Source organism: Myzus persicae, unplaced genomic scaffold (genome assembly GCF_001856785.1).
Source record: "Myzus persicae strain clone G006 unplaced genomic scaffold, MPER_G0061.0, whole genome shotgun sequence".
Lineage (NCBI taxonomy): Eukaryota > Metazoa > Arthropoda > Insecta > Hemiptera > Aphididae > Myzus > Myzus persicae.
The window spans coordinates 1-14,598 of NW_019104134.1; the positions used below are offsets into that span (position 1 = coordinate 1).

Consider the following 14,598-nt stretch of genomic DNA (forward strand, 5'->3'; position numbering starts at 1 on the left):
CAGGGGCGTATTTAGGTAGGGGCTATGGGTCCCGTTGCCCAGAGCGGCAAATTTTTAAAGATTTAGAGGGGCGGCAAATTTTTATTTCGTACTTCATAGTTTACACGCTGATTTCAATTAATTAATATTTTTTCAGTAAATATTTACACATCCCCCTCCCTGCTCACATCATATTATTTTTATAATATCAGTACAACTTGCCTATTTACAGTTTCACCATGGCGCGGGGTCACCGCCCACCAGTGACCAATTGATTCATAATAATATTGTTACGGCGATAAATATTAAAAATAGATGTTAATAATAATAACCCAATATGACATTATAGGATTATACCGATTAAAATAGACGTCTAGAGCTCTAGACCATGTAGGCATATCAGTATCTCACGCACACAACGATAGTTACTATTTTACTAACAGCGAACTTATTAATATCAAGCTATTAATATTATTGTTGTCTGTTATCGAGTACCGACACAACTGAGAGCTGTAAACAATAAACAGTGTAAACCGGATTGCCTCGAATAGTCGAATCTCGGAGTGCCTTTGGTAGTTTGGTCTCATATAGATCGTATACGGTATACCTATTGTAGGCAATTTATTACCCACTAAAAAAATTTCGTTAAAGTCATGGGTCCTATCCGATCAAGACTTAGCGGATCAGGATATAAGAGGAAGGCCGCAGTAAAGGCTGAAAAGTATGCTTCTGTCATAAAAAAAACAGCCAAAATAAATACATTTTTTTCGCAAAGTGCGCAATCCAACGCTATCACAGGTTAGTACTTAGTACTTAGTACTTATTATATATTTACTACCTAGGTACTTAGTATTTAGTACTTTGTAAAAACTAGTAACTAATATAGTAATATCTATAAAAAATTTTAATAGCAAACACGCTGCCAAATATTTTTAATTCATTTTTAATTTTGTTCTTCTAATATTCTTGCATGCAACTATGCAATTATGTAACACATTAATGTATTCATTTTAAAAAGATCCACTTAAAAAAAAAAAAAAAAATGATTTTAGTCTATTCAAACAGCTAAATGAACATTAATAATAAATTATACTTATTATTAGGGCCCGAATTTAAATGCACTTAAAACCATACAAATATGCTCTAAAAAATAGCCAAAAATGCATTTTACCTCAAAAATTACCTTAAAAATGACATAGTCTTTTTTTTAAACAAATTGTAATTTATAAATGAGATATAATTATTATTTATTTAAAAGAAAATTAAAATATTGACTAGGTACGATGTTGACACGCATACCTATGTTTTGGATGTTTTGAGGAAATATTATTCATCCTAAACATACCAAAATATATATTAAAATTTATGTAAAATATTAACATGAAGAAAATAATTTATCTTTAGATAATATTTTGAATAGGCTGAATTTTATATCTATATTGAACAAATATGCATTAAAAACCAACAAAATAACCCAATAATGCTAAAAATGAAAAAACGTCGAAATATGCAAAAAAAATGCAAAATAAAATTTGTAGCTTTCAAACCCTCGTTACATGAAACAAATTATGTACTTAGAAAGCATTGTGTATGTTTTCAACAAAAAAAATATGAACTTTGCATTGAAACCCAGGCCCTACTTATTATCTATATTTTATTGGTACACTGAATATTTTAGTTAAAATATTGCTAAATATTGCAAAATACCTATATTATATAATTATATATTAGTCATGTAAAGTATTTGAAAAAATGTATTTAAATACTTTTATAGTATTTAGTATACATTTTAAGTGCTTTTTTGAATTATATATTTTAAATACAGTCTTGGACATATTATGAATTTGTATTTGAAAATCAAATAAGTATTCTTATGCAAATTCTTTAAAAAAATCATACAAATGATTTGTCTGTTGTCACAAATTTATTTTAAAAGATTTTCTATTTTATTTATATTATTTGTTTCATTCATAAGCCATAACTGGTACAAAAATACCTCCCTTGTTGAATGTAACATTGCAATTTTAAATTAATAAATATAACATTTATATTGGCCAACCAACTAATAAAAAGTAAAATTTAATTGAAAAGTACTTTTTTAAATACATATAAATACAATCATCATTACAAGTTATTATTTATTCACATAATAAATTATAATTATACTTAAGTTAACCTATGGTCTAAATATTCTGTAAATTAAAATACTACTAAATATAAATATAACTAGGTATGTAACTATTTACTATACCTATATAATTTAACAATATGAATATTATTTTTTTTCAGATTATAAAAGAAATACAATTATTGTAACTAATAATATTGATAATGTGCCTAATGTGGATTTAAATGAAAAACATTACTCTGTTGATTTGAATGAAAGAAATAACATTATTGAAACTAGTGAAATTGATACTGTTAATTTTAATGAAAAGTGTTGCTCTGTTGATTCTGTTGATTTGAAAGACAATCATGTTGACAATATTACCAGAAATTTGATATCACCCAGGTAGTTACTAGTTATTCTCTCTTTATATATTTTTTAAACTGAATACTTTTATCGTTATAACTTATAATTAATTTAAATAATATGTTTTTTTAAGTAATGATCCGGCATACTGGTGTGTTGATGATACAACAAGAAATTACATATCAGTCAATGGAATATCTCAAAATATTGAAACTATTAACTTCACCAAGTCAAAAAGAACAAGTAAAAATGTTATCCGTGGAGTTCTTAAAGTACATTCACGATATTGCTCATCAAAATTATTTTATATGGTCCTTCTTAATGGTGAAAAAGTTAAGAGAAATTACTTAGTGTACTCTGAAAGTACTGGGTCATTATTCTGTGCTCCATGTAAATTATTTGGTTCGACATCTATGTTTTCAACTGTAGGATTTAGTGATTGGAAGCATGCAGAGAAAAGAATTACTTCACATGAAAATTCTCAAACTCACAAAACTAATGTCTTAACTATGAAAGATAGAGGAAAAGTAGTTCAAAGAATTGATAGTGCTTTAATATCACAAATAGAAAAGGAAAAAAACTACTGGAAAAATGTATTAAGGAGAGTTGTTGCTGTAGTCAAGACACTGTCATCTAGAGGATTAGCATTTAGAGGCAAAACTGATAAATTTGGTTGTAATCAAAATGGTAATTTTTTAATGTCCTTGGAGCTAATTGCCTTATTTGACCCTTTTCTAGCTTCACATATAGAAAAATTTGGCAACAAAGGAAAAGGCTTTACATCCTATTTATCATTTAATATTTTTGAACAGTTCATAACTGTAATGGCTGATCAGGTTCTTGCAGTTATAGTTGAAGAAATTCAAAAAGCAAAATACTTCTCAATAATAGTGGATTCAACGCCAGACGTATCGCATGTTGATCAGCTATCATTCGTGGTGCGGTATGTTAAAAATAACGGAACACCTATTGAACGGTTTATGTGATTTTTGCCTAATAGTGGACATAAATCTGAAGAACTTACTGATGAAGTTATGACTACATTATCTCTTTATGATCTGGATCCAGCATTTTTACGTGCACAATCTTATGATAATGCAAGTAATATGGCTGGTGCATATAGTGGCTTACAAGCCAGAATTAAAGAAATAAATCCATTAGCCAATTTTGTCCCCTGTGCTGCTCATTCCTTGAATTTAGTAGGGACATGTGCAGCCAGTGCCTGTCGTGAAGCTTGCGAATTTTTTGATATTATTCAAAATATATACAACTTTTTTACAGCTTCCACGCATAGATGGTCTGAATTAAAAGGAACCGTAAAATGTCTTTCAGCAACCCGTTGGTCAGCCCGTGATGATGCTTGTCATTCCTTATCCAAAAATTGGAATAATATAGTACATGCTCTACAGAAAATTTCAAATAATAGAAATGAAAAGCCTTCAACAAAATGTGAAGCTGTTGGCTTACTTAAGAAACTCAACCGCCTTGAAACAGTATTTATGACAATTTTTTGGACAAACATTTTAGACCGTGTAAATAAAACTAGTAAAAAGCTACAGTCTGTTGACATAGATTTAATTACAGTTGTTGAACTATATCAATCCTTAATTCATTATGTTGAATCTTTAAGAAACGAAGATTCCTTCAAGATATTAGAAGATATTGCCATAACAAAATCTGGAATAAAGGATTACAATGACCATAATAAACGGAAAAGAAAAAGGAAAATACACATTGATGAAAACAACGATAATGAAATATTATTTTCAGAAAGAGACTATTTGATCATAAACACTTATTATGTTATACTTGACAAGCTGTCATATGAATTGAAAAAAAGGAAACTAGCTTATGATGAATTGGTGAAAAATTTTTTTTTCTTTTTTAAGTTACATGAAATTACTCCAGCAAAAGTAAGAGAAGATGCTGAAGTATTGCAAAAAACTTACCCAAATGATTTAGCAACATGTTTTGTAAATGAGTGTGTACAATTTCAAGGTCATATAAAAAACATTGATGTTAAGCTTACAACAATACAGATGTTACAGTTTATAAGAGAACATGATTTTACTAGTGTTTATCCCTATGTTGAAGTAGCTTTACGTATTTTCTTGTGTACACCATCTACAAATTGTAGTGCAGAGCGTTCTTTTTCCACACTAAAAAGAATAAAAAACTATTTGCGGTCTACAATGGCACAAGACCGCTGCTCGGCATTAGCGGTGTTAGCAATTGAAGCTGAAATAACTACTTCATTAGATTATGAAAAAATAATTAATGATTTTGCTACATCTGAATCAAGGAAGAAAATGTTTTGAATTTTATATTTATAATGAATACCTAGTAGTTAATAGATGTTTTAATAAATAATAATAGTTAGTAACAATATTTTTATTTTTTTGACTGTGGGGGGGGGGAAGGGCGCCAAAATATGTGTTGCCCCTACCCTGAAATTCCTAAATACGCCACTGGTTATGCGTTATATATATATATATAGGTACTTCGTCTAACAATAACGTACATTCTGGCCTGTAGGTGTAGAAGAAACCATAAATTATAAAAAAATACAACTACCTATACTTATTCGTCAGTTAAAACTTAAAAATAATAATAATACAACAATGAACACCTATTAAGTAAGTTATAATTACGTGTTGTCACTTCCTATTTATTCATTATTTTTGTGTCTTACTATCACGTACCTAATATATGATATAGGTATATAGTAATTGTACCTACATAATAGTGGTATTACTTATGTATTTTGTACAAAATATTTTTATTTTTTTATTTTAAATATTAACATTTTTGTAAAATTTAAATACTGAAGTGACGACACTAAAGGCAAAATTATGCGTCTTCATTCAGCAAAGTATTTGTATCGGAGCGCAAAATACTATGGTTGAAATGACTGATATTTCTCTATGAGAAAAAATGTGATTATAACGGTACAAACCATTGTTTACTATGCGTACAACTACGTTCCTATCGGAAACGGACAAAATATGTTCCGTTCGTGATTTGTCGGAATAAAAATTAAAAAAGAAACATAAAATAATTGAACCTAAAGCAAAGAAATCTAAATAATTACTTGGTACAAAAAATATGTTAAGTTAACCTTTAAAACATACACTATCGCAGTTATTACATTTCTATTGTACGTATAACAATAAAATATAAATATTCAACTGTGTGACATTGATACATACACTTTTGAAGTTTATAGAGCTTGCACATTGTACCCAAAATACCTTAGTATTCATATTATAATACCTATTCGTAAATACCCTAAGGAATTATGACGCAATATATATATATATTATACTGACGTATATAGTACCTAGCTGAAAGTTATAGGATTGTTCAATGTTTCGATGCTATTTAGTGTAGGTGTCGAGTGTACATTGTAATTGAGTAGGAAAAAAGGTAGGTCTGTTATAATGTTAAATTTGAATTAATTGATAAAATGCATATTATGTAAATCGTACAGGAAAAAATTTAGTGTAAGCATCTTAGGATGTTTTATAATATATTGCTATTAATAAATAATAATATACATAGTAGGCGATAGGTTAAATACAATTTTGCAAACACAAATTCCATGTAAAATAATATAAATTATAATTCATATACTATTACTTCCTAGCTGATATTTAACTTATAATTCAATATCGGTGAGTAGGTACTGTAAATTGGCGTGAATAAGCACGTTTTAGGTATAAATAAATTAAATTAAACTAAAAATTTTGAAAATTTCTAGGTGTAAAGTAAATAATAATATACTTAAGAAGTGGTGAAAATTTACAAGCCCCGACCAATGATATTTATTATTTTTGGAATTACAACAAAATAACATTTAAAGAATATTTGAACTTGAAATTCCTATAAAAAATGTGTGTATTTGTATTTTTGAGATTATAATGTTTTTGTTAGAACAGCTATTATAAGAGACCTTGTACTTTGTAGTACATTTAATAAATTTATTTTTAACTAGAAAATAATTAAAAACTTTAAGTGATTTTACAAAAAGTTTTGTCAAAGCTTAAATTTAGAAAGCTTATAAAAAAAAATCAGCCTATGTACAAGGTAAGTACCTATTTTCTATGCTTTTTAATGTCTAAAAAGACAATGTAAGTGGGATCTTGTATTACATTTTCAAACTTTTTGGCCGAGGCTCAATTTTTTTATCAACAGTTTAAAAAAACCTCAAGTGAAAATGAAATACAAGATCCCACTTACATTGTCTTTTAGACATTAAAAAGCATAGAAAATAGGTAAGTACCTTGTACATAGGCTGATTTTTTTTTATAAGCTTTCTAAATTTAAACTTTGACAAAACTTTTTGTAAAATCACTTAAAGTTTTTAATTAAAACCGTGAAAATGAAGATTATTATGAATTTTTAACTAGAAAATAATTTGTCAATTTTCATGGTTTTGTAATTTTGATGAATTAATTAAATGTTTGAACTTTGAAGGCTTAAAAAAATTATCTTGACAAGGTGACTCCCTATGTATTTTCGATATTTTTTTTTTTCATCGTGAAACCTTGTATTAATTTGTCAAGCTTTTCTATTTAAAAACAAAAATTGTATTTTTCATAAATTGTAAAAACCGATAATACCTATTATTAAATAAAATATTTGTACTTTGGCTAACAAACAATAGAAGAGGCTTTGCTGTGGTTAAGGTTAATATTAAAATACTTTATACCTATATATAGTTATTACTTAAAGCTATTAAATACAATTATTATTATTATACGGAGCAAAGTATACTATAAACGGCTACAGTATTTGAATTTTGAGTTAAATATAATAATATTTTATGCAATCGACATTTTTTACTAGGTAAAGAATAATGATAACGTCATTATGTTTAATGTTTACCATAATAATATAGTGTAGACACTAGACACCGGTTCCAAGTTGCCAATTCGTGACACTTGACACCGATAATCGTCACAAAATTAGCCGTCTCGAGAAAATTTCCTAATATATTGAAGAGGATATTTCAGTTTTCAATAGATAATATAGAATTATTATTATTTTGGTAGGTAGGTGCCTATATGCCATTTATTATTTGTTTTGTTGTAATAAACAAATACCAATATGTAGGTATGTGTACATTTTAATTGAATTTTATATAGGTATCGGTGTGGAATATTGACGCACATTTCAAACAGATAATGTGAAATTGTTTACTAAAATATACATATAAGCTGTTCACTAACAAGGTACTAGTTCGAGTAAAATAAACATTGAAGTGAAAAATAATATGACTTATTAAAAAAATATCTATAATAAAGGACATACGAAAAAACTAAAAGATATTATATTATTTTATTATTGTTATATTTTATTTTGTTTAATTAATTTTAGATCCTGAGCGTAGCAATGAATGTATTGATTTTACAATGATGCAAGTCTTTTCAAGGTACCTATGATAATATTATATAGTCGAAAAATTCCTTTGAGGGTGGTCGGTACTCGATGGTATCTAAGTGTAGATGTAAAATAAAATTTAACATTTTCACTATTTTCAGTAATTTTAAAAATAATCAGAAAAATCAAAATAAAAGTTGGAAAAATTAAACATTTTACAATATTTTAAGCACAAAATATGAACTGTGTGATTTCGCAAATTAATGATTTTGACGAAGTTTGTCAAAATTTAAATTATAAACTCAAAATGCTTATAAAATAAATTGTTGCCTAGGCATCTTAATTATTTTTAAATTACTACAATAAAAACTTATAAGGAATCTTGGATTATATTTAGAATACAATTTTTATAAATTTTTACTACTAATAATTTGAAAATGTTCGCAAATTTGACAAATTTTGTCAAAGTTATAATAATCATAATAATAATAATATTTTATTAACGGAATAAAATTCCAATTTACAATAATAAAAATAATGACAGTTACATAGGTGTGTGTTATACTAAAAATTAAAACAAATGATATAAGAACGAGAGAAAAAAAAAAGAAATATAATATGTATATATAAAAAAATTAAAAGTTAGACAATTTATTATATAACTATTCGATTAAATTAAATATAATTGTAGGTAATAATCTAAAAATAACAATTTAACGAGGTAAGAGTCATATTGAAAAGGTCCAAGTTGTTAAAAAAGTTACCACATGACATTAATATAATAGCAGGGTAGTATGACATGTAATTAGTTTTAATAATTGATAAATAAAAAGGATGTTTATTTCTTGAATTTTTTTTATTTACATTGAAATTAATACGCTCTAAAAGTTTATATCTCCAGACGCTCATAAAAGCTATTGTTTATGCTCGATATTTTTTTTTAAATTATGCTCATTACAGCTTGAGAGGAATATTGTGTGTTACATGTTCAAGACTGTTGAAAGTAGAAGCTAGTAGAAGCTGATTTCGAGTGAATGGTCATAGAGTAAACAGGCCTCCATAGATCATAATGATTATAATAATATATTAATATTGACGTATTATAAATATTACAGTAATAGCGTTGTACCGTAATTCAGTGTTTGTATTTTTATTTATTTAATGCATTTTAATATTTTATCTGTATAAAGTAAAAGTGAAATGGTAGGCAATATCACAATACATACACACGCAGCCACCGACGACGATTTAAGCGCCACCGATGACGATGGGTCGTTCAAACGTCGTCGGAGACCGGTTCGTGTGCAGGGCGTTCAGCCAGCGACGTTTCGTTTTCCGCACTCGCGTACCTGTTGCATTTTAGTGTAATATTTGTGTGCACTTGTTGCGCGCCCGTCCCGCGGTTATGTTCTCGATTCTTGTTAAGACATTGTTAAAATAATAAAATAATTTTTTTTTTAATTTCGAACGAGTTACTGTTAACGACTTTCAAAACTGATAACAGCAGCTGTGTGCGTGTGTGTGCCATTGTACTGTTATTATTATTATTATTATTATTATTATCATTTATCATCATCACCATCACCGCCGTCGTCGTCGTCGACCGTCGTAACTACGAGCTCGTAAGTGGCCCGCACAAAAAACGACACGGACGCGCTACGCCGTTTGACAACATAAACAATATTGTCTCGAATCCGTCATTGAAAAATCGTCACTTCTCCGTGCTGCTGGTGCCTGGATTCACGCGCCCGTCACCGTCCGACGGCGGTGCAGATAACACGACCAGGATTCGGTTTAGTTTTCAAAACACTATGATGCAGGCGGACAAGTATGAATTTTGATGCCGAAACCTCGGTGAGTTTGAGACGAAATTCTCTTTAATAATACGATTCTATTCCACGTCACTGACATGGCCTTTGCGTGAGCGGGAATCCCGGTGAAGGAGACTTGAAAAGTATCATTCGAAAGTGGGACATCCTAATTTTAATTTATTCAATCGGGTCAGTGATGATTTGGCAGGAACCGATTTTTATTTTGAGAAAGACTGCTTATCAGACATATAAGCATAAGATTCAAGCCACAAGGGCTTACTTTTTTTATGAGTTGATGCAGAGTGCGAGTGCCTATTTAAATTAATTGTTGAAAATTAAAAAAAATGGAATTTAACTCGGATCATAAAATGTAGAGCATTGCAGAAGATTGTGATGGATACTCTCACTCTATAACTATTCTAAGAATATAAGTCATATAGCCCCTTTCTTTTTATCTATCATTGAACCTACTGATAATATTAATATCTACGTATTATTATGATTTGTAGCAGCCAACATGGAAATTATGGGGTGAAGAAAGAGAAGAAGGTGCTGTCTACACAATTTATTTAAAAAAAGTGCGGTATCAAAATCCTACAAAAACACTACTGTTGGTACGTTATTTTATAAACTAATACATATTTTGTTTTTAATTTATACCTGTTGGTTTATAATATTCGAATAAATAAATTATCTTGAATTTGTTTTAGGAATCTGATGATGAACGATCGCATTTAGAATGGGAGACGATCAGAGTAAAGTTCATTAAAGCCGGAACAATTGAAAAATTGGTTAATAGCTTAGCATCAGATGACGGCGAATTGGAATCTACATTTGTCAATATATTTCTTGCCACCTATAGAACTTTTGCATCACCACATCATGTTTTGTCATTATTAATTGAAAGGTATAAATATTATTTGATTTCCGTATTACGAGTATGTTTTACATAAATATTTCTTTAAGAAAACGCCACACTCGCATCGGTTGCCTCTGTCTTACGAAAGCGTAACATAACAAATTTACTGTCAGCAGATTACATTTCTGTTAGCTTAAAAATTAGAGTGAATTGATCTATTATAGAACTTGATGGTAAGGACATTACCTATGTTGGTTTTTTTTCATTGTTCAATTTTTGAGTGAGTTAGAGCATTTTTAATTTACACTGTGGTATATACACATAACTTGCTGAATAATTGAACTATTGTGTAAGAAATAAACATAGGAATACAGATAATGTTCTAACAATCAAGTTTCATAGTTGGTCAATTCACTCTAATTTTTAAACCAACAGAATTAAACATGATCTGCTGAGCTTAAATTTGTTGTGTTACGTTTTTATAAGATAGAGACAACACATACAGGCGTGATGTCCTCTTAAACAAGGTATATTTTGTTTTATAAGCTAATAAATCATGAAAGTTGTATGATTATCTTATCTGATAATAGTAAAAATGTATTTATTAGTATATGTGTAATACATAATTTATCTATGTATATAAAAATGGGAGTATGTATCTAGTTTCCAGTAAAAATGCGATGCTCATTCTTTAGCCTCCAGCAGTAATATTCTCTATATTAAAATCAGTGATCTATAGTTTTTTTTATCACTGTCAATAAATTATAGAGAAAACCGCTGCAGGTTGAAACATTGACTATATATATTGATCCCCATTTTCCTATTGTAACAACACCTAATTTTATTAGGTGCATTTAACTAAACCAAATATAACATTTTTTTTTCAAAATTGAGATCCATACTGTATAATATTATTCAAAATATAATTTTCAAGACAGCACGACTTCTGCAATTTTATACTGATTATATAAAAATGTATGTATACTAGAATGCCTAAAAAGGAAGTCGAAGCAGTCAGTCTTCCAATTTATTGATTAAAAAATAACAAATTTCTTAAAAATTAAAATTATTGAAAAAATTAATTTTAGTGTTTCCCAAAGAAATAGATAATTTATTCATATTCATTATGTCATTTTTTTTTGTATTCTTTAAATAAAATATAAATTTATCTCGTTATTCTATTATACTTATTTTGAAGTTTATACTTTCTAGTTATTCAAGAAAGTTAATTGGATATTTAAAACTTAAATATGAATTTAACAAAAATTAGTAGTTTTAGTTTGAATAAGTTTTAAATCTTTCCACATCCAAATAGCTAGTATGTGAGATCCTGTAAACATTATGATGAAAGAAATGTTAGGAAATTGTATTGGATTTTAGATCACTTAAGGGATTGAATTAATGAATTTGAGTGCCATTATATTGATATAATACAATAAAATTCATATTTTATATTTTATAAATTATATTGTAGTACATATTGTACATAATAACATTAGTAATATTATAACCATATATGTTTGTATTTTATTCTTCTTAGGTATGAGTATTTAATAAACAACAAAGAAGCCTTATCAGAATCAATGATTGATCCACATAAAAAGTAATTTTTTGTTTTAACTTTAAATGCCGTTATATAATGTATAAACCTACCTAATCTTATTTAATTATTTTTTCAATTTGAAATGATAAAATATTTGTTCTTTTTTTTACATGGTTACTATATACTATGGTTTTATAATGAGCGTTTAACTATTTGAATAAATTGTATAACAATTATAATACAACCATATCATTATATTTGTCATGATAAAATTAACAAATGTAAATACTAAATTGTATATTATTTTAGAACTGTTGTATCTGCATTACATGTTTGGCTGGATTCATATCCTGAAGACTTTCGTGATCCACCTTTACACACTTGTTTACGATGTTTACACTCCTTTACTTTTACATATTTGCCAAAAACTGAACTTCACATAAAAGCAACGTATAGACTTGAACGATTCCTTAAAGAATGTAAACAATTAGGTTTGTTAAATTTACTTATTATTTTTTTTACTTATATTATGCTGATTATAAAAAATTTCTAGACACTACTACATTTATTAGTGATGATTATGACTTAGTTATTGCCAATTCTCCACATTCGCCTTACAATTTTCCTAACATAGCAGAAAGGCATTTTGCTGAGCAGTTAACTCGAATGGACCGTGTATGTTATTATATTTTATTACCATTCTTTATATCAACATTTCTAACCTATATTTAATTTATATAGGATGTCTTAAGAAGTATGGTTGCTCACCAGTGTTTAGGTGCAGTTTGGTCTAAGAATAAAAGAGCAGGATCTGCACCTACAGTCCTCGCTACAATTGATCAATTCAACGCTGTGTCACTAAGAGTTATCAGTACTGTGATATTGGCGATCAATTCAGATAGACCACATGTTATTGAAACTTGGATTGACATTGCTCAAGTATAGTAATGATAAAATTAATAAGTTTATAAATTAACTTTATTATTTTTATAGGAATTAAGAGTGCTTAAGAATTTTTCCTCATTAAAAGCAATTATATCTGGCTTACAATCCAATTCAGTATTTAGATTAAAGAAAACCTGGCATTCGGTTCCTCGAGACAAGGTAGTACTGATCAAATTAAATTTATAAAATAACATAGGTAAAATAATTCTAATCAAGTTGTGTACATAAAAAAAATTCCTAGGTGGAATTGTTTCAAGAACTTGCACGAATATTTAGTGAAGAAAATAATCAATGGGCGCAACGAAAGTTATTGATAAGAGAAGGTACAGCAAAATTTGCCGACACATTTGGACACAATGATAGACATTTACAAAAAATTATTCAAAAGCAACATAGTACAATGAGTGTGAGTTACATTGTGTATTACATATAGTAAATAGTACCCAACTATTCTTTTTTTCATATTTGAATAAAGTAAATGAAATATTTTTAGAAGTTAAACATTGGAACTATACCATACTTAGGGACATTTCTAACTGATTTGACCATGATTGATGCTGCAACTCCCGATCTTTTACCTGATGGTCTAATTAATTTTGATAAAAAAAGAAAAGAGTTTGAAGTATTAGCTCAAGTATGTATATAGTTTTTAGATCTGTTTAATTTAACTATTTTTACTATTTGTAATTGTCTTAATTATGTTTATCTTAATTGTTTGGGTAATAGATTAAGCTTCTTCAGGGGGCAGCAAATTCGTATAACATTACGGAAGATTCAGTATTTGATCAATGGTTTCATTCCATTTTAGTTTTGGATGATAGAGAAGCATTCAGAATTTCTTGTCAAATAGAACCATCAGATAATATACCATCATCATGTACAAATTCAATAATAGGAACAGGAAAGAAACAAAAGTATATTAAGTATAATGTGCACAAACTTATAAATTATTAAATCAAAATAATGTATGATTGATAACTATTCTCAAGGATATTTGTTTACAGTTATGAACATAAAAAGAATGATTCGATTTCAAGTAATTGTAGCAGCAAAAGCCTGTATGGATTATCTGATGATGGTTTGCACTCACCAAATAACTCTTTAGATAAACAGGTATAAATATATACTTCAGTAATATGACACTAGTATTAAACTAAATGATGAGTGTTAGTTGAGCCTTTATTTCATATTTTGACTATCAAATTTTATATACTATATATTATACTTTATATTTTATACTTAAAAACTTGAGTCCATATATATAACTATAATATAACTTCTGCTGGCGAACACAAAGGGGGGAGAGGGTCTGACAGTATTGAGGGCCCCAGAACCAGTGAAAAAAACATAATATATACATTATACATATTATAAATTGAAATTAGAAAAATAAAATAAGTTGTGCTACCTTAGTCACCATCAGTGTTTATTTCAGATCTTCTATCCCGGGGGGGTATCGTAAATTTTCAAGGGGGTATGTCTTAGAAGTAAATAATTAAGAGAAGTGAAAATATTATTTTAAGCTCAATTTATTGGTATCAGATTGATACCTAAGAATAAATAAATTATTAATAATCTAATTTTGATTAATTATATGAAAAAAAAA

General features: G+C 28.0%; 3 protein-coding genes across 6 annotated transcripts in view; all 3 read left to right on the plus strand.

Moving 5' to 3' along the window:
• Positions 1-24: 24 nt before the first annotated feature.
• Positions 25-3,615, plus strand: LOC111039121 (zinc finger MYM-type protein 5-like). Its single transcript, XM_022322448.1, has 3 exons — positions 25-777; positions 2,269-2,491; positions 2,586-3,615. The coding sequence occupies exons 1-3, from the start codon at positions 633-635 to the stop codon at positions 3,436-3,438; spliced, it is 1,221 nt and encodes a 406-aa protein (XP_022178140.1). The 5' UTR covers positions 25-632; the 3' UTR covers positions 3,439-3,615.
• Positions 3,487-4,770, plus strand: LOC111039123 (zinc finger MYM-type protein 1-like). Its single transcript, XM_022322451.1, has one exon. It carries the CDS (start codon positions 3,487-3,489, stop codon positions 4,768-4,770), a length of 1,284 nt encoding a protein of 427 aa, XP_022178143.1.
• A 4,438-nt stretch (positions 4,771-9,208) lies between these two features.
• Positions 9,209-14,598, plus strand: part of LOC111039118 (ral guanine nucleotide dissociation stimulator-like 1) — a 12,469-nt gene continuing 7,079 nt past the window's right edge. Inside the window, exons 1-12 of one of the 4 annotated variants that reach the window (XM_022322442.1) lie at positions 9,209-9,688; positions 10,155-10,259; positions 10,356-10,552; positions 12,045-12,107; positions 12,357-12,538; positions 12,601-12,722; positions 12,789-12,986; positions 13,041-13,151; positions 13,234-13,398; positions 13,489-13,626; positions 13,719-13,915; positions 13,997-14,105. In XM_022322442.1, the coding sequence (XP_022178134.1) occupies positions 9,665-9,688; positions 10,155-10,259; positions 10,356-10,552; positions 12,045-12,107; positions 12,357-12,538; positions 12,601-12,722; positions 12,789-12,986; positions 13,041-13,151; positions 13,234-13,398; positions 13,489-13,626; positions 13,719-13,915; positions 13,997-14,105 (1,611 nt within the window). In that variant the 5' untranslated portion in view covers positions 9,209-9,664. Of the gene's footprint in view, positions 9,689-10,154; positions 10,260-10,355; positions 10,553-12,044; positions 12,108-12,356; positions 12,539-12,600; positions 12,723-12,788; positions 12,987-13,040; positions 13,152-13,233; positions 13,399-13,485; positions 13,627-13,718; positions 13,916-13,996; positions 14,106-14,598 lie in introns of all 4 variants that reach the window. The other 3 variants (XM_022322441.1, XM_022322443.1, XM_022322445.1) reach the window with 3 other exon arrangements.

What these genes read in the sequence shown, in the direction of transcription:
- LOC111039121 (XM_022322448.1), top strand. Translation starts at nt 633, where the DNA reads ATGGGTCCTATCCGATCAAGACTTAGCGGATCAGGATATAAGAGGAAG. An exon ending in GCAATCCAACGCTATCACAG is followed by an intron (nt 778 to 2,268) that starts GTTAGTACTTAG and finishes ATTTTTTTTCAG; the next exon opens with ATTATAAAAGAAATACAATT. An exon ending in AGAAATTTGATATCACCCAG is followed by an intron (nt 2,492 to 2,585) that starts GTAGTTACTAGT and finishes TGTTTTTTTAAG; the next exon opens with TAATGATCCGGCATACTGGT.
- LOC111039123 (XM_022322451.1), top strand. Translation starts at nt 3,487, where the DNA reads ATGACTACATTATCTCTTTATGATCTGGATCCAGCATTTTTACGTGCA.